The 17,714-nt window shown below is 47.1% G+C and overlaps 1 protein-coding gene across 1 annotated transcript in view; it reads left to right on the top strand.

Moving 5' to 3' along the window:
* The first annotated feature begins 327 nt into the window (after positions 1–327).
* CLIC6 (chloride intracellular channel 6) overlaps positions 328–17,714 on the top strand; it is a 55,624-nt gene continuing 38,237 nt past the window's right edge. The window contains exon 1 of the mRNA XM_019959725.2: positions 328–2,047. Within this exon, the coding sequence (XP_019815284.2) occupies positions 767–2,047 (1,281 nt within the window). The 5' untranslated portion in view covers positions 328–766. The remainder of the gene's footprint in view (positions 2,048–17,714) is intronic.

The raw sequence follows: 17,714 nt of genomic DNA, 5'->3' as shown, positions 1-17,714 counted from the left end.
GCAGAAATCAGAAGGAAAGGGTGCTGCCTTGCCTTCCTTCTTCCAGGATGTATCCACCTGACTCGTAGGCACTGAGGCATTTCAGGGGCACCTGCAGTTGCGCAGCTGCTGAAGTTTAACACTTGACTCCTGGGAAAGTGGGGATTAGGTATTTGGGCGTCTGGGGGTGATTTTAATGGCTCTGGAACTTGAAGCTGTTCCAGAAAGCTCCCAAGCTGCCGGCAGGATCAGGATCTTTTCACTGAAATCCACAAGGGCCGCAAGAAAGGCTGTCATTGGCCAGGCTCTCAGGCCACCCACGTAGGGGGAACCGAGGGGGATGCAAACCCCGCCCAAGCCCCAGCGGGGATGGAGGTGGCACCGGGCACTCCTGGTCAACCTCCGAACGCCGAGCCAGGCACCTCCACGGGTGCAGGCGCTAAGCGGCCCTCCCTAGCCGCGCACCGCACCCCCGCGGGCGCCATTCCAGGGAACCAAGGTCGGAATTAGGGGTACAGGTGGGAAGCAGACGCGGAACCAGGGAGAAACAGGAGCGGTGAAAGAACCCAGAGAGCTTAACCCCGGGGGAAGGGGCGCGGCGTCTTCTGACTAGAGGATTTCGCCCCGCGCGCCCAGCGCACCGCTCAGACGCCGCCAGAGCCCGGAGCAGGGGTGTCCTCTCCGAGGGGGTGCAACGGTCCCCCGCGCCGTCCCCTTCGCCTAGCGCCAACCGGCTCCTCAGCAGAGTCCAGGAAGGGTCACCGGTTCAAGACAGGGATCTACGGCCATGGCCTGGGTCGCGGAGCTGGACGGGGGCGCCCCGCGTCCTCGGAGCCCGTCCGGGGGCCCGGCGCTTCAGGCGGAGAGGCGGGACGAGCCGGAGGCCGCCGGCCCGAAGGCTCAGCGAGAGGAGGCTAGAGAGGGCCCCGCGGAGGCGCCGGGGGGCGAAGGGGCGGGCGCAGCCGCGACGGCCGCGGGGCCCGAGGGAGAAGGCCCGGGACCGGCCGGAGGGCGAGCGGGCGGGCTGGAACCTGGCTCCGGCGGGGGCCCAGGAGCCGAGACGCGGGGCGGGAGCGGGGCGCAGGGCCAGGCCGAGGCAGGGGAGGACGCCCGCGAGGGAGAGGGGCCGACGAGCGGCGCGGAGCCGGAGGAGGAGGCGAGCCCCGGGCCAGGCGCGCAGGGCGAGGAGCCGGGGGAGGTTCAGGCGGGGCTCAGGGATCCCGCTGCCTTGAACGCGAAGGAAGAGGCGGGGAACGGGCCGGGGGAGCCGGCCGGCAGCGCGCCTGGGGCGTCCGGGGCGCACGTGGACGCCCCGGAGTCGGTGGGGGAAAGCGTGGTAGCCGAGGGGTCGATGGGGGCCCTCGTGGACGCCCCGGAGTCGGTGGGGAACAGCGTGGACTCCGAGGGGTCGGTGGGGGCCCGCGTGGACGCAGAGGGGCCGGCGGGGGAGAGTGTGGGAGCCGAGGAATCGATGGCGGATAGCACAGATGTCGGGGGGCCAACGGGGGCCAGTACGGATGTTGGGGTGCCGACGGCAGGAGCGCAGGGCTCCGAGGGTGAGTCCCGGGACGGAGGGGACCGCAAATCCCAGTCCCAGGCAGAGGCGATTGAGGCCCCAGCGCCGGAGAGCGCGGAGTGCACCCCCGGGGAGCTTGCGCGGGGGCCTCGGGGCTCAGCGGAGGAGACGGGCGACCCCGAGGGAGAAGAGGCGGGGGAAGCGGCTCCAGGGGACGCGAGGGCAGAGGCCAGTGAGGAAGCGGACCAGGGTGGGCCCTCGGGGCAGGAGGAGGAGGCAGAAGAGGAGAGGCCGGAGCAGGGTCTCCAGGGGCCGGGCGAGGAGGCCACGGCCGGGGGCGAGGAGGAGTCCCCCGACGGCACCGCGGCTGGAGAGGCGATCCAGCCGGCGGAGGTCGGGGAGCCCCAGGCCGACCTGAGCAACCACCTGGCGGACGAGCGCAGCGCTGAACGCGGCGGCGGGATAGTGCCAGAGAACGGCGGCCAGGAGGGCGGCGAGGCGTCCGAGGAGGGGGCCCCGGGGCAGGACCACGACATCACCCTCTTCGTTAAGGTAAACCTGGCTTCCCGCAACTCCCGGGACGCCCCCTCCCAGCACCCTCAGTCGTGTCTTTTCAGATCTGATCCCAGAGGGACGCTCAGGGATCATGCTCTCGGCGCCCAATGGTCACCGAGCCCTCTGTCCGCGGGAGCCAGGCAGGACAGCCTGCGTTTCAACGAGAAGAGTTAAAGGAGCGTGGTTGTTAAGTCGCTCAGTTGTGTCCGAGTCTTTGCGACCCCATGGACTCTAGCCCTCCAGGGTCCTCTGTCCATGGGATGTCCCAGGGAAGACTCCTGGAGTGGGTTGCTATTGCCTTCTCCAGGTGATCTTCCCCACCCAGGGATCCAACCCACGTCTCCTGCTTTGGCAGGCGGAATTTTTTTTTCTCACCGAGTCGGGGAAATCCAAAGGAATGTGACGGGGAAGAATTGAGGGTTTGGAAACAAAGAGGTTGGGATGGGGATGGTGGGAGGTAGGTTCAGCATTCCACCGGCCTTTGTCCTGAAAATCCTAACTGGCCCTTCTAGTCTGGAGGTTCTCAAAGAACCTACAGAACAAAAGCAAAACCCCGACAAGCCCTATTGATGTTCCGAACAATTTCTGCCAAAGGAAACGCTAATACTTAAAGTGAAAAAATGCTAACAGATAGGTTGTAAAGTGAAACTGTATACTAGGACTCAAATCTCAGAGGCCCAGACCTGGCCCAAATTTTCAACTCCCAAAACCTCTTTCGTTTTGGGAGAATCAATAACGTATGTTTGGGAGGAAAATGGAAGTTTATTTAAATATGGTAATATTTCTGGAACATTTTAGCATTTTTTTTAAGAGGCATGCAATATGCTGATAACCATTGTTTGCTTCTTTGTCTTATTTTCAGCCTTACTTCAAAGAGTCAAAGAGGACAAAGATTCTGTAGAGATACAAGTGAGGTAGTTTTGAGTTTAAATAGGGATTCCTATAAGGCATCACAAATAAGGACCAAGGTCCAGGAGCAGGTTTTTTGTTGAAAAAGCTCTTCCCAAAGACCTTTGGCCAGACCGGGAAAGCAGCAGATAATAAGGTCAAGAATGTGCATTGTATGTTAAATCATAATCCTTGCAAAATATTTCCAGGCTTATAGAGGCCAGTTATGACCCAACCTCCTTGAGAGAAATGTAAGCAAATTTTAATAACTGGAAAAAAAAAAGGAAATAAGGGAAAAAAAAGTTCCCAACATGATTAAGATCAGAATTTCAAGAATTCTTTGAGTGGCAAGAGAGTTTGGGAAGGATGGGCTTGCTTTTATTCATTGTGTTGTTCGGGGCAATTTTTAAGATGCTGAGACTTTTCAGATCATGTATTGGGACATAATCTGAGGGTACAAACCCCAAGGAGGGTCCCTGGAGCACGAAGACTTCAGGGGAGTTAAGGGAGGGGGAACCTGAACACGGCACTGCTGTGCGTGTTCCAGCTCCGCTCCTTGGTTTAAGAAATTTCCCCCTGGCTCTGGTTTCTGGGCTATAGGATACCAGTCTCTCATTACAGCTTGGAAACAGTTTCCTAACTGGACTCTGCTTCCATCCTTGGTTTTCTCCAGTCTAGTCCTTCGTCATAGCCAGTGAGCTAAGGAAGAAAAGATCTGATCATTTTGTTTCCTAGTATAAAATTCCTCAGTTGTTTATGGCAGATAAATCCCCACTCCTTAGCCAGATCACGAGGCTCTCTGGGATGTGATTCCTGTCTCCTTGGCATTGCCTGGGTGCCCCCTCACCCCCACCTCTTGATACCACTGTGCCACCAAATTAAACTACTTACTGGTCCTTGGGAGAACCACATTCTTTTCTGCCTTGAAATTTTCCATGTGCTCTACCCGAATCAAGTTTCTTCCCCTTCATCCCTCTCGCCCTCCCTTGCCTGGTTATCTGCTTGTGTCCAAGGTTCAGCGTGGCCATCGTCTCCTCCAGGGAGGCTTTCCCAACCCTGATTTGGCTTGGGTACCCCCTGTCAAAGCTCCACTCACACCACCCTCTGTACGCTGTCTCCAGTGTGGAGCACAGGTCTGGAAATGCATGGTGTGTGTGAACCGGTGGCTGCCTGTAGGAGGTGGTATATTGTAATGATCAGTAGCACAGATTTTAGAGCCAGTGAGCTGGGGCCAAATCCTGGCTTTGTTTCTTTCTTGCTGTGTGACCTTGGGCAAGTTACTTAGCCTTTTTGTGCCTTCGTTGCTTATGGATAAAACAGGAACAACAATAGTACTTACTCTATGAGGTTGCTGGGATTCAAGATAAGATTCTACTTAGAACAGTACCTGACTTGAAAGAAGCCTGGTATAAGTGTGAATTCTTGTTACATCTGCTAGTTCTGATCAACTTTCATTGATTTTTGCATGGGGATAGTCCCTTTTCCATTCCATCCCTGCCATTTTATTTTATTTTAGGGAAAATACCTCTAGATACCCAATTACTTCCATTCTCTGGGGGAGAAGAATATTATGAAAAGTAAAAACAAGTTGTTTTCTCAGATTCTGCTTAGCGTAGTGTGGGTAGGCAGAGGCAAGGGGGCGTGTCCTGAGTGGCTTAGCCAGAATGTTTGACTCTGATGATTGGCAGGGTGCTCAGTCCTTTTCCTTTTGTTAAAGTAACAAATGGACCTCCAAACAGTGAAACTGGTTTTGAAGCAACTACTGCCTGAGGCAGCTTCTAAGGGTCTCTTGGGATGTGTCCCATAGGATTGTTAAGGCATCTCACTTTCTTCTCTTGCTTCTAATAATCATTGTCCTGAAAAACAAAAGAATCCCAAAGCAAAACTCAAGCAAAAGCCCTTTAGCCTGTTTTATCTCTTGACTTTGTGATACTTGATTTAGAATCCTTAAATTAGTTCAGAATAGGATTTCTTTGCCAAATTTAACTGCAATGGCACCCCACTCCAGTACTCTTGCCTGGAAAATCCCATGGATGGAGGAGCCTGGTAGGCTGCAGTCCATGGGGTCGCTGAGAGTCGGACACGACTGAGCGACTTCACTTTCACTTTTCACTTTCATACATTGGAGAAGGAAATGGCAACCCACTCCAGCGTTCTTGCCTGGAGAATCCCAGGGACGGGGGAGCCTGGTGGGCTGCCATTTATGGGGTCGCACAGAGTCGGACACGACTGAAGTGACTTAGCAGCTTAGCAAGCTCCTTATTTGGGCTGTACTTTATCTGGACGCTGTATTCCATAGTGGACATCTGACCATCTAGGTTTTGTAAACATGTCAGGGGCCAGTGTGTCTTGGTGGGTTTTTGATGCCATGACTGGAGTGTAAATTTCACAGAGCTGTTCTTTAAGGATAATACTACAATGTTCCTCTAACCATTCACCTAGCCTTCATGACAGCCTAGTAAACACAGTTTTTTTTTTCTTTTAAACAAAGTTTTAAGTTAATTAGGTCTCATTCTATTTGGGAAATTTTTAATATTTATTCCTATTTTTAAAATGTATAGGTGACAAATGTATTGGTTATCAGAAAGTAATGACATACGACACAGTGAAATGTAATAATAAGATGTGCTTCTAAATTTAGTCACCTGGTAGTTTATATTACCTATCTTGGTAAGAATTGTCATTCTATTACTTTGTCATTTTATTTTATTCTGTACCTATGCAAGAATGTATTCTTGGTTGTAAAAGAGCCATGAATGTATAAAGCAGGCCACTGGAAAGCCTCCTTGAATTATTGTGTGGTAAATGAATTGCTGATCATGTAATTTTTAGTTTTGTTTTCTCAAAGAAGTGACAATTATTTATCAAATTATAGGGTAACCCTGGCAATGTCTTTAGAAACAAAAATTCTTCTCTTCGTTACAAAGGAAAGGATGACAACATAATAACACACCAAGAACAAATGACAAACAAGATACTAACACCATGGAGTAAAGTAAGGACTTTAGACACAAGGATTTAGTAGCTAAGGAAGTCTTGCTCACAGGTTTGGTTCTTCTAATACTTTCAGGCAGGGTCCAGGGGTGGGATAGGTCTTCCCAGGTGGCACATTGATGAAACATCTGCCTGGCAATGCAGGAGATACGGGTTCGATCCCTGGGTTGGGAAGATCCCCTGTAGAAGGGAATGGCAACCCACTCCAGTATTCTTGCCTGGAGAATCCCATGGACAGAGGAGCCTGACAGGCTACAGTCCATGGGATCTCAAAGAGTCGGACATGACTGAGCACACATGCAGCAGGGGTGGGATAGTCTAAAAAATGGATTTCCTAGCAGATTTCACCTGACTTAATTAAAAAAACCTTAATGTACATGACAAGTGACTAATCCTGGACCAGAATCTAAGAATTTCTTAAACTATGTTTTGGACACCATACATTTAACCACTAATACACAGCTACTGCTGAGCTCGGAAACTTGTATTTGCCATTATATTTAGATTCTCCAGGGAGGTGAAACTGAGTGCAACAAAGTAGAACTCAAGTCATGGCCTTTGAATAAGCATTGTCTCCAAGAGATGCTGCCCCCCTAAATAGATAAGTAAATTAACTGAGTTGTCCTAACATTGTCACATTGAATGGGGGTTGGGAGTGGCAAAGGGGTCTGTTGGGACCAACATCTGGTGGACTCTGTGCATCTTTCTCCAGGAGCAAGCAGGCTGAGACCTCTTTGGTTTGGTGTCCGAAAAGCTTAAAATGGAGATGCTATTTCCATAACCAAATATGAATTTTGTGTTCAAAAGGGAAATGAGCAAAAATGCAGTTCTGTAACTTTAATTTTTCCCCCCAAATGACATTTCTTTTATCATTATTTTCTGAGTGTCTATGCCACTTGCTTACAAATTTTGTGATTGTTCAGTCGCTCAGTTGTGTCCGACTCTTTGGGACCTCATGTACTGCAGCACGCCAGGCTTGCCTGTCCTTCACTGTCTCCCAGAATTTGCTCAAACTCATGTCCATTGAGTCATCAATGGATGCTATCAACCATCTTATCCTCTGTCGTCCCCTTACACATTACGTTTGTGAAATCATACAGGGTTAGTTGGGGTGGGAACAGAGATGCTTTGCTAACCTCTTACACACACGTGCACACACAGCACAGCACATGCCCTTGAGTGAGATTCATGGGATGTCCTCACCACCTGGCACGGCAGAGGGATTGTGGGAGGCCCTCCATCTGTTCTTGGTTCAGTTCAGTTGCTCAGTCGTGTCCAACTCTTTGTGACCCCATAGACCACAGTACACCAGGCTTCCCTGTCCATCACCAACTCACAGAGTTTACTCAAACTTATGTCCATTGAGTCAGTGATGCCACCCAACCATCTCATCCTCTGTCATCCCCTTCTCTTCCCACATTCAATCTTTCCCAGCATCAGGGTCTTTTCAAATGAGTCAGTTCTTCACATCAGGTGGCCAAGTATTGGAGTTTCAGCTTTAGCATCAGTCCTTCCAATGAATATTCAGAGCTGATTTCCTTTATGATGGACTGGTTGGATCTCCTTACAGTCCAAGGGACTCTCAAGAGTCTTCTTCAACACCACAGTTCAAAAGCATCAATTCTTTGGTGCTCAGATTTCTTCTTGGTAATGGAAGGTAAATAAGTCAGAAGGATGGATGATTGGTTCAAGGTGCCTTGCTGGATTCAAACTCTGTTCCCCACTGCTCAGTCCAGGGTCCCTTGCTCAAGGGCCAGAGTTAGTCTTCTCCATGAAGGCACTATAGTCTGGCACATAATGGTCACCTGGGGAGGAAGGGACAGTGGGATCCTGTTGAGTGGGGGCTCTACAAGCATGTACAGAGGACCTGCGTGTAGAGTGGTCCCTAAAGAGTTATGGACTTAATTGTATTTGAGGAGACACAGAGAGTGGGACCCTTGGATAATCCCTAGCACAAATTCTTCAAGATTTTCTAAAATAGGCTGGTTTTGCCCTAACCATTCTCTGAGCTCCTGTGATATTCAGCCAAGAAAAGTTTTCTCTGAGAATCAGGGAGGTGGATATTTAAATCTCTTAAGCTTCTCTTTTTTCATCATTAATTTTCTCTGCTCTTTTTCTGACAGAGTACTGATTTATAAAGTAGGCTCTGTATCTGGGCAGAGTTGGGGGGAGATATTTTCTAAAATATTTCAACTTGTATTTTACTATTTACTTCAGTTTTATTTCACAAGTGGAACAAATTAAATTTTTTAAGAGTTAAAATAGGGAGATTAAAGATATTTATGCACAATTCAGTCATTCATGGAATCTATGAGGTTCTTTTGTTAAATGTATCTTTTTAAAGAAAAGATAATACATTAGGAAAATAAAAACATAAATATAAGAAGATACAGTACGATAAAAAATGTTTTCTTCCACCCCTGAGGCCCAGTCTCTTAGTTTTCTCCTTAGAGATATTCTGCAAATATTTAAGCATATATGTGAATATCTTCACTGCATTGGTTACTGAGTGCTGTGTAACATATTACTCTAAGACTTAGCACCTTAAAACAACAAACATTTACTATTCAAGGTTTCTGTGTGTCAGAAGCTTGAGAGTGGCTTAAGCTGGGTAGTTCTGCTTCATGAGGTTGTAGCCAGGATGCTGGCCAAGACCGTGGTCTCATCTGAAGGACCGACTGGGGCTGGAGGATCCACTTCCGTGGGGGTGGTTGACTCATGTCTGTTGTCAAGAGGTTCACTTGTCCGTCACCAGGACTCTCCACAGTGCTGCTTTAGTGTCCTGGTCACATGGCATTTGGCTCTCCCCAGAGCACAGATCCAAGAGAGGAAGCCTTTTATGACATTGTCTCAGAAGCCAGTGCAGGAGATGAAACAGATGCGAGTTCAGTCCTTGGGTCAGGAAGATCCCCTGGAGATGGCAATGGCAGCCCACTCTGGTATTCTTGCCTGGGAAAATCGCATGGACAGAGGATCCTGGCAGGCTGCAGTCCAGGGGGTCACAAAGAGCTGACCATGACTGACTGACTGAGCACAGCAACTGAGAAATCACACGCTATAATTTCTGTCTTATACTGTAGTCTAGCCTTCAAGGAGAGTGGAATTCAACTTTACTTTTTATTATTTATTTATTTATTTTTTAGAAGCTATTTTTTTGCCCACACCACATGTGGGATCTTAGTTCCCCAACCAGGGGTCAAACCCACATCCCCTTCATTGGAAGCACAGTCTTAACTGCTGGACCACCAGGGAAGTACCTCAACTCCACTTTTTAAAGAGAAGGCCAAAAACGTTTTTAAAATACCACACTTTTGTTGTTGTTGTTGTTTTTTTTCACGAAAAGTTCAGTTCAGTTGCTCAGTCATGTCCGACTCTGCGACGCCATGGACTGCAGCATGCCAGCCCTCCCTGTCCATCACCAACTCCCGGAGTTTACTCAGACTCATGCCCATTGAGTTGGTGATGCCATCCAATCATCTCATCCTCTGTCATCCCCTTCTCCTGCCCTCAATCTTTCGCAGCATCAGGGTCTTTTCAAATGAGTCAGCTCTTCGCATCGGGTGGCCAAAGGATTGGAGTTTCAGCTTCAGCATCAGTCCTTCCAATGAATATTCAGGACTGATTTCCTTTAGGATGGACTGATTGGATCTCTTTGCAGTCCAAGGGACTCTCAAGAATCTTCCCCAACACCACAGTTTGAAAGCATCAATTCTTCGGCACTCAGCTTTCTTTATAGTCCAACTCTCACATCCATGCATGACTACTGGAAAAACCATAGCTTTGACTAGATGGACCTTTGTTGGCAAAGTAATGTGTCTGCTTTTTAATATGCTGTCTAGGTTGCTCGTAACTTTTCTTCCAAGGAGCAAGTATCTTTTAATTTCATGGCTGCAGTCACCATCTGCAGTGATTTTGGAGCCCAAAAATATAGTCAGTTACTGTTTCCCCAGCTATTTGCCATGAAGTGATGGGACCAGATGCCATGAAAGGTAGTGCACTGGAAATACATTTGGTTGCATCTTGCTGTCTTTACTTAACATTGTGTCTTGGACATCATTCCCCATTGGTGCCTGTAGCTCCCTCACATTCTTGTTAACATTTTGCATTTTTCTCGTAGTGGGTGTATTCTACTCTCAGTTGGCACTGTTGGATATTTAGGTCGTTTCCCCTTTCTCATGTGATAAGCAGTGCTGTAGTGAAAATCCATCCAAAGATGTATACTCGTATATGGAACCTAAACTCTTGGAAATGATATTGCTAAGAGGAAGGATGTGCATACTTAAGATTCTGATAACGTGTATTAAATTTGCTCTCCAAAGAGGTTATGCCAAACAGTGCTCCCCTGACCCGCCATGAGTGCTGTGTCTGCTTCCTCATCCTTGCCTGCTCAGTGTGTTCCCTACCTTTTGAATCTGAGAAGTGAAAAATGAGATCCATTGTCATTTAACGCACATTTCTTTTAGTATACATGAGACTGAGTTTAATTTTACATATTTAAAAACCATTAGCATCTGTTCTGTGATCTATCCTTTGTTGTTTATGTCCTTTGCTCATTTTTCAAATTGCCTTTGAAATTTGTTCTTGTTCTTCCTGATTTTTATATTAAGGAAGTTAGACCCCTGTCTGTTTTGACTATTTGTGCTGGAGTAATGTATCCTTTTTGCTTTAGTAATTTCTTGTAATGGATACTTGGGAAAACAAAGCATCGGCTGTGACAGCACTCTTAGAAACTGCATTTCCTGAAAAGTTTAAATGCTCTGTTTTGCTTTTTATTTTCTAACTTCTTAAGTCCTGAAGGATTAGGTATTTCAAATCTTGCCTTTCTCCCTTTCTTTTTAATTAGTAGGTTACATTTTATCAAGCACACATCCTTTCAGGATCAAACTCTTGCCTACATTATTAGAATTCCTGTTCAAACAAAGTTTAAAATGTATAGATAGCAGCATCATTTCACACCCACACTGCTCCACCTGAAAATGTAAAGGTATATCCCTTTGATCTTGCCATCTCCTGAAATGAATTCATGACAAATAATTATCTGTGGTGAAGTACTGTTTCTAACATTGTGCCTCCTAGCCAGGTGTTCTTTTTTGGATTCCATCTGTTGAAAGAATTGACCACAATGTATAGAGATGGATGACAAGTCCTATTTGCAGAGGACCAGGGAATTGCGGAAGCCTACCCGTGGCTTATGTCAGATGAGAGAGAGGATGGAAATACACAAATACCAAAGATTGTTTGAAAAGATAATTTTGAAGCTTCTGAAAGTGTAGCTCTGTGAAGAAATGCAGACCATGTGGGCACATACTTACTCAGTCTGCAAGGGAAGTCTGATCTTAAATATCCCTGCATGGTCATGAGATTAAAAATATTCTCCATTTTTTGAAGGGGTTTTGGGGGATACACATACATGTATGGCTGAGTCCCTTTGCTGTTCACCTGAAACTACCATAACTTGTTAATTGACTGTTCCCTAATATGAAATAAAAAGTTGAAAGCCAGGAAAAAAAAAACAAAAATTCTCCATTTTTACTAGTTTTATGGGCTCTATTTCGACTCTTTCTCTTTTCTTCTGTAGTTGGTCATCTGTGTGAAAGCTGAGTCTTGATGTAGGGCAACGTAAAAGCTGCTTTTCAGTCTTTCTAACTACCAAGTGGTATTTTGGACCCAAGTAAAGAGCCAACTCACTAGAAAAGACCCTGATGCGGGGAAGGATTGAAAGCAAAAGGAGAGCAGGGCTGCAGAGTACGAGATGGTTGGATGGCATCACGGACTCAATGGACATGAGTTTGAGCAAACTCTGGGAGATGGTGAAGGACAGGGAAGCCTGGCGTGCTGCAGTCCATGGGGTCGTAAAGAGTTGGACATGACTTAGTGACTGATCAACAAGAAGTCTATTTAAAGTTGAATCAGGAGTACACACCATGTAACACTGCTTGAGGCCAGTGTTGATGAACACAGAACCTTCTTTTTTGGAGCTTTCAGCCTTAGAGGGTGATCTGGGAGGAAATAACTTCGATGTTTTATGAGGCAGGAGAGCACTGGGGCCAGAGTTAGCTGGGACAGGTGGGATGAGCAGGATGGGAGGCTGGGCGGCCACCAACAGAAAGGAGATGTGTGGTCTCTAGATCTCAAACAGTGAGGGCTCCGCCTTTGTGTTGAAAAGTAAAAGTGAAAGTCGCTCATTTGTGTCCGATTCATTTTGACCCCAAGGAGTGTAGCCCGCCAGGCTCCACTGTCCATGGGATTGTCCAGGCAAGAATTGCTGGAGTGGGTAGCCATGCCCTTCTCCAGGGGATCTTCCCGACCCAGGGATCGAACCTGGGTCTCCTGCATTGCAGGAGGTTTCTTGACCGTCTCAGCCACCAGCTGTGCTCAGTGGATGGATGAATGACAAACATGGCTGTTACATCATGTGGAAAAAATTGGGTGGGCCACTCCATATGCCCTTTACAAAATACTTATTTTATTTATCTACTTATTTTGGTAGCACTGGGCCTTAGCCATGGCCCAAGAGACCCCCCCTGTGGCATGTGAACTTCTTAGGTGTGGCGGGCATGTGGGATCTTGTTCCCCAGTCAGGGGCTGAACCTCTGTACCCCCTGCATTGGGAGCATGGAGCCCCACCCACTGGACCACCAGGGAAGTCCCCATAGGCCCTTTTTACAGTCACTTCTTTGTCATGTCTAAGTGGCAGCCATTTATTCTTATCCAGGAGAAGCAGTATGTGCTGGTTAAGGAGCTACTAGCCTCAGTGCACCCTTTTCACTTAGAGTGTGCAAGTTTAGGGCTATTCTGGGAAGCCAGAGATTGGGTTCCCTTTTTTGAACCTGCGGGACTCTGCCTCTGGCCTGTGAGGCTCTTGGCGATCCAGTAGAAAGACCCTCGCTGTGCACCCCTAGCCACCCACAGTTCCTCAGTCCACCTCCAACCACCGAGAGCTGTGGGGATGAGAAATCAGGACAGGGAGGCACCCTGGGTGGGCGCACCAGGGAGTCGGATGGGGCCCTTAGGACAATGGCCACGGGCGTGGCCAAGACACCCAGCAAAGCTCAGCTGCCAAGTGCTGTGAAGGTCATCCAGCATGAAGGTGAGAATGGAGAGCCAGAGACTTCAGGCTTTCTCCCTAAATGAGGACAATTAACACTTTGTGTTTTCGGTGGGTGTCAGGTCCTCGGATGCGGTGGATTCAAAGAATCTTTGAAAGCCTTTATCTCTCCTCTACTTTGTCCCTTTCATTTGAACTTCATCCAGGCTGGATGCCTTCAACTCTCTTCCCATAAATTACCTGACAAGATGAAGTTTGGGTTGCACTCAGTGGCTTTTTGCTATCATTTAACTCTCTGAGCAGAGAATTCCATGCTTAACAAAACTTAGAGGTCTGGAGTAGGAAATGGCAACCCGCTCCAGTATTCTTGCCTGGAAAATTCCATGGACTGAGGAGCCCCATGGGCTATAGTAGTCCATGGGGTCCCAAAGGGTTGGACACAGCTAAGTGACTGAGTGCATGCCCGTGCACACACACATACACGTTTGTCTCTGTGTTAGACATCTACTCTGTTAATCAAAACTTGTCTGTGAGAACCCTTTGTATGCAGCAAGTAGAGTGCTTTTATTGGTCTTTCATCACATTATTCAAAAAGAATTGGACGTTTTGTTTTCTTTCCCCCAATTGCTTGCCTTTGTGTGTGTATAGACATATTTGTGAGAATGTTTGACAATATAAAAAGTTTGTTTGGTCGATGTTCTGTCTACCGCTTTTTAAATTTTTTTAATTGAAAGAATTGAGCTTTTACTTAATATTCTCCACTTGAAATTACTTGGTTTAAAAAAATGACAGTGAATGTATTCCTGCATACTTTTTAGTGCTTAATTAATCACCTGTGATACATATTTCTAACCCTTAATCTTAATCTTTCTCCTTTATTGTGTGTGTGTGTGTGTTTTGTCTTTCATGGAAAAAATGTATTTCTAAAATTCGTATCACCTTTGGACGTCATGCAGAAAGCATTCTTTTTTACCATTTGAATAAAGGTCACCTTTGCTTTCCATGGGAAAAAAAGAGAAAACTTAGAGGTATTGACACATCAGAAATGGAGGAGGAGGATTTTTGGTTAATGTCATTTTAACCAGTATGTTATGGTTATTTGCATCGTGAGCAGCAACAAGAAAGGAAGGTTGGTCTGTCACTCTCCAGCTAGTGAGACTTGCTGTAAAAAGTAGTACAGGTACAGTGCCCTGCTCATCACTGGATAATATGAAACAACAACATTGCTTTTATGCCCGGCTAAAAAAATTTTTTTAAATTGGTTCAAGTTAGTAAAGCCCTGGACTTCCCTGGTGGCTCAGATGGTAAAAGTGTCTGCCTACAATGCTGGAGACCCGGGTTCAATCACTGGGTCGGGAAGATCCCCTGGAGAAGGAAATGGCAACCTACTCCACTACTCTTGCCTGGAAAATCCCATGGACAGGGGAGCCTGGTGGGCTACAGTCCATGGGGTCACAGGGGTCTGACATGACTGAGCAACTTCAGTAAAGACCTGAATCTATAAGTAAATGGTTTGAGCATTTCAGCACACTCTGAAATCAGATAGTGTGGTGAATTCAAGATGGCTGCAAATTCTTTGACTCTCCTCCCGGACCTCCCATCAGACCCTTGGGAAGTGGGCTCTGATTCCCCTCCCTCTGAATATGGCCTGACCTTGGTGACTACTTGGTAACCAAGAAAATATGGCAGGAGTGATGCTGTGTGGCTCTCACTTCAAAGGGCCATGCAGCTTCCGCCTTGTCCACTGACCCCCCCTGAGGCCAGCACGCTGGGGGCTGCCTGTAGGTACCCACTTGATAGTCCCAGCTGAGGACGGCCTTCTGGCCATTCTGCCAAAACACCTGACAGGTGTGTGACGCTGTCATGCACCTGGTTCACCAGCTGAACACCACTGAGTGACCTTGTCAATGTCACATGAAACAGAAGCATCATTCAGGCAAGCCTTCCCCAAATTCCTGACTCACCAAATCATGATATATAATAAAACAGACAATTGAGGCTGTTAAATGTGGAGTGATGTTTTCCTGGACAGTTGGTAACTGGGACATGCAACTTCAGTTCAGTTCAGTCGTTCAGTTGTGTCCAGCTCTTTGCGACCCCATGGACTGCAGCACGTCAGGCTTCCCTGTCCATCACCAACTCCCATAGTTTACTCAAACTCATGTCCATTGAGTCGGTGATGCCATCCAACCAACTCATCCTCTGTCGTCCCCTTCTCCTGCCTTCAATCCCTCCCAGCATCAGGGTCTTTTCCAGTGAGTCAGCTCTTCACATCAGGTGGCCAAAGTATTTGAGTTTCAGCTTCAGCATCAGTCCTTCCAATGAATATTCAGGACTGATCTCCTTTAAGATGGACTGGTTGGATCTCCTTGCAGTCCAAGAGACTCTCAACAGTCTTCTCCAACACCACAGTTGAAAAGCATCAATTTTTCGGCGCTCAGCTTTCTTCATAGTCCAACTCTCTTTTCAACTGTAGTAACAATCAATGTCTTATTAGGTGGAGTAGGTGGGTGACCACCCTTGATCCACATAACTTAATCACTGAACCCAGTTGCTCTTAGCTTTAAATTCTGACCAAAGGCTAGGTTGTGTGTCAGTCTTTATGGTCACAGCGGGTGGAATCAACTCATAAGAAGTATGTGGACCAACACAATGAAACTCGCTATTTATCCTCCTATAGGAATTATGCTTTTAAAACTCCAGGGCTATTTTAATCCTTATTTAATAATATGGCCTGATACCAACTGAAGCCTTCACATAGAGATGAAAAGCCTATTTCCTGGTAAAATTCTCACAAGGAATTATTACAACAAAGGAACCTCTTGTTCTGGAAAGCCAGCTTAATAATGCAGCCCATTTTGCTATACCCTGGGGGCTTACTTTCTTGAATGACTGAGCGTATTCCGTTGCTTAGAGTGACTCAAAGGGGAAACGCAGGCACCAAACAGAAGACCTGGCCACATACAGCCCTCCTGTCATCTCTTCTGCCCCCCGCCCCTCGGAACTGCTCTTACCCACTCTGGACCTCTCCCCTTGGCCATCTTTTCACCCGCTCAGATTTTACCAGCTTAGGAGAGTGCTAAGTCGCATGTCCTAAGTTGGCATCCGGTCCCATCACTTCATTGGAAGGACTGATGTTGAAGCTGAAACTCCAATCCTTTGGCCACCTCATGCGAAAAGCTGACTCATTTGAAAAGACCCTGATGCTGGGAAAGATTGAGGGCAGGAGGAGAAGGGGACGACAGAGGATGAGATGGTGTGATGGCATCACTGACTCAATGGACATGAGTTTGAGTAAACTCTGGGAGTTGGTGATGGACAGGGAGACCTGGCTTGCTGTGGGCCATGGGGTTGCAAAGAGTTGAACACGACTGAGCAAGAACTGAACTGATACTTGGGGATGCATTTAGGGTTCAGATCTGTTTTCAGATCTTAGAATCTAAAATAGATTTCTTAAAATCTAAGTGTGAAGAGGAACGAAGCCATCCCTATGTTCTAAGATTATGGAGGAGTGAGGACCATGCTTTAAAATAAGGCATAGTCCCCTTGGTGACGTGGATCGAGGACTCTAATGAACAATTTTACTGATAAAGTACAGACAGACCATGAGCAAAGCCTTCCCCTCCACTGGGCACAGACGACTCCAGCCACTGGTGGGTGTACAAAGTCATCTAGAAAGTGCTAGCAACTGTGCAGATGTTTATTTCTTTAAAGAAAAAACTTGTTTCTGGCAGTAGGTGTTTTCTTGGTTGTTGCTGTCCTCGCGGTCCTGTTTTGTTGCTCCACTAGAGGGCAGAAAAGGGACGAGACGGGACCAAGGTCCAGAGGGCCAACTGGGTGGTTTCCTGTCTTATTAGCACTCTCTCTGCCCTACAGAAAAGTTAAAGCAGAGAAGAAGGGCACAACTGGAACCACTGGTCTTTGACCTGTGAGCAGCAGGTAGTTTTCTCGTTTTCTTTGGATAAATACCCAGGAATGAAATTGCTGGATCTAATGGTAGTTCTATTTTTAATTTTTTGAGAAAATTGCGTACTGTTTTCTATAGGGCTGCTCCATCTTACGTTCTCACCTACAGAGCACTAGGGTTCCCTTTTCTCCACATCCTCTACAACACTTGTTATATTTTTGTCTATAATGTGACGTATGGGCTCAGTCACTCAGTGGTGTCCGACTCTTGGCAACCCCTTGGACTGCAGCCTGCCAGGCTCCTCTGTTCCTGGACTTTTCCAGGCAAGAATACTGGAGTGGGTTGCTATTTCCTACTCCAGGGGATCTTCCCCACCCAGGGATCGAAGCTGTGTCTCTTGTGTCTCCTCCATTGACAGGTGGATCCTTTACCTCTGTGCCACCTGGGAAGCCCTTTTTGATAATAGCTATTCTAAAACAGGTGTGAGGTGATAGCTCATGGTGGTTTTGATCTCCTGTGTCTCTGATGAGGGATGTTGAGCATCTTTTCATGTGCCTGTTGGCCATCTATATGCCTTCTTTGGAAAATGTCTGTTCAGAACCTCTGCCCGTTTAAAAATCAGATTGTTGGTTTTTTGCTGTTAGTTTGTACATGTTTTTTTAATGCATTTTGGATATTAGTCCCTTATCAGTATATGATTAGAAAATATTTTCTGCCATTCAGTAAATTGTTTCTTTATTTTGGTGATGGTTTCCTTTGCTGGTCAGAAGCTATTCAGTTTGATGTAATCCTACTTGTTTATTTTTGCCTTTGTTGCCTTTTGGTGT

Source organism: Bos indicus, chromosome 1 (assembly GCF_029378745.1).
Source record: "Bos indicus isolate NIAB-ARS_2022 breed Sahiwal x Tharparkar chromosome 1, NIAB-ARS_B.indTharparkar_mat_pri_1.0, whole genome shotgun sequence".
In the NCBI taxonomy this organism is placed as follows: Eukaryota; Metazoa; Chordata; class Mammalia; order Artiodactyla; family Bovidae; genus Bos; species Bos indicus.
This window is presented reverse-complemented; position numbering and strand designations above follow the sequence as displayed.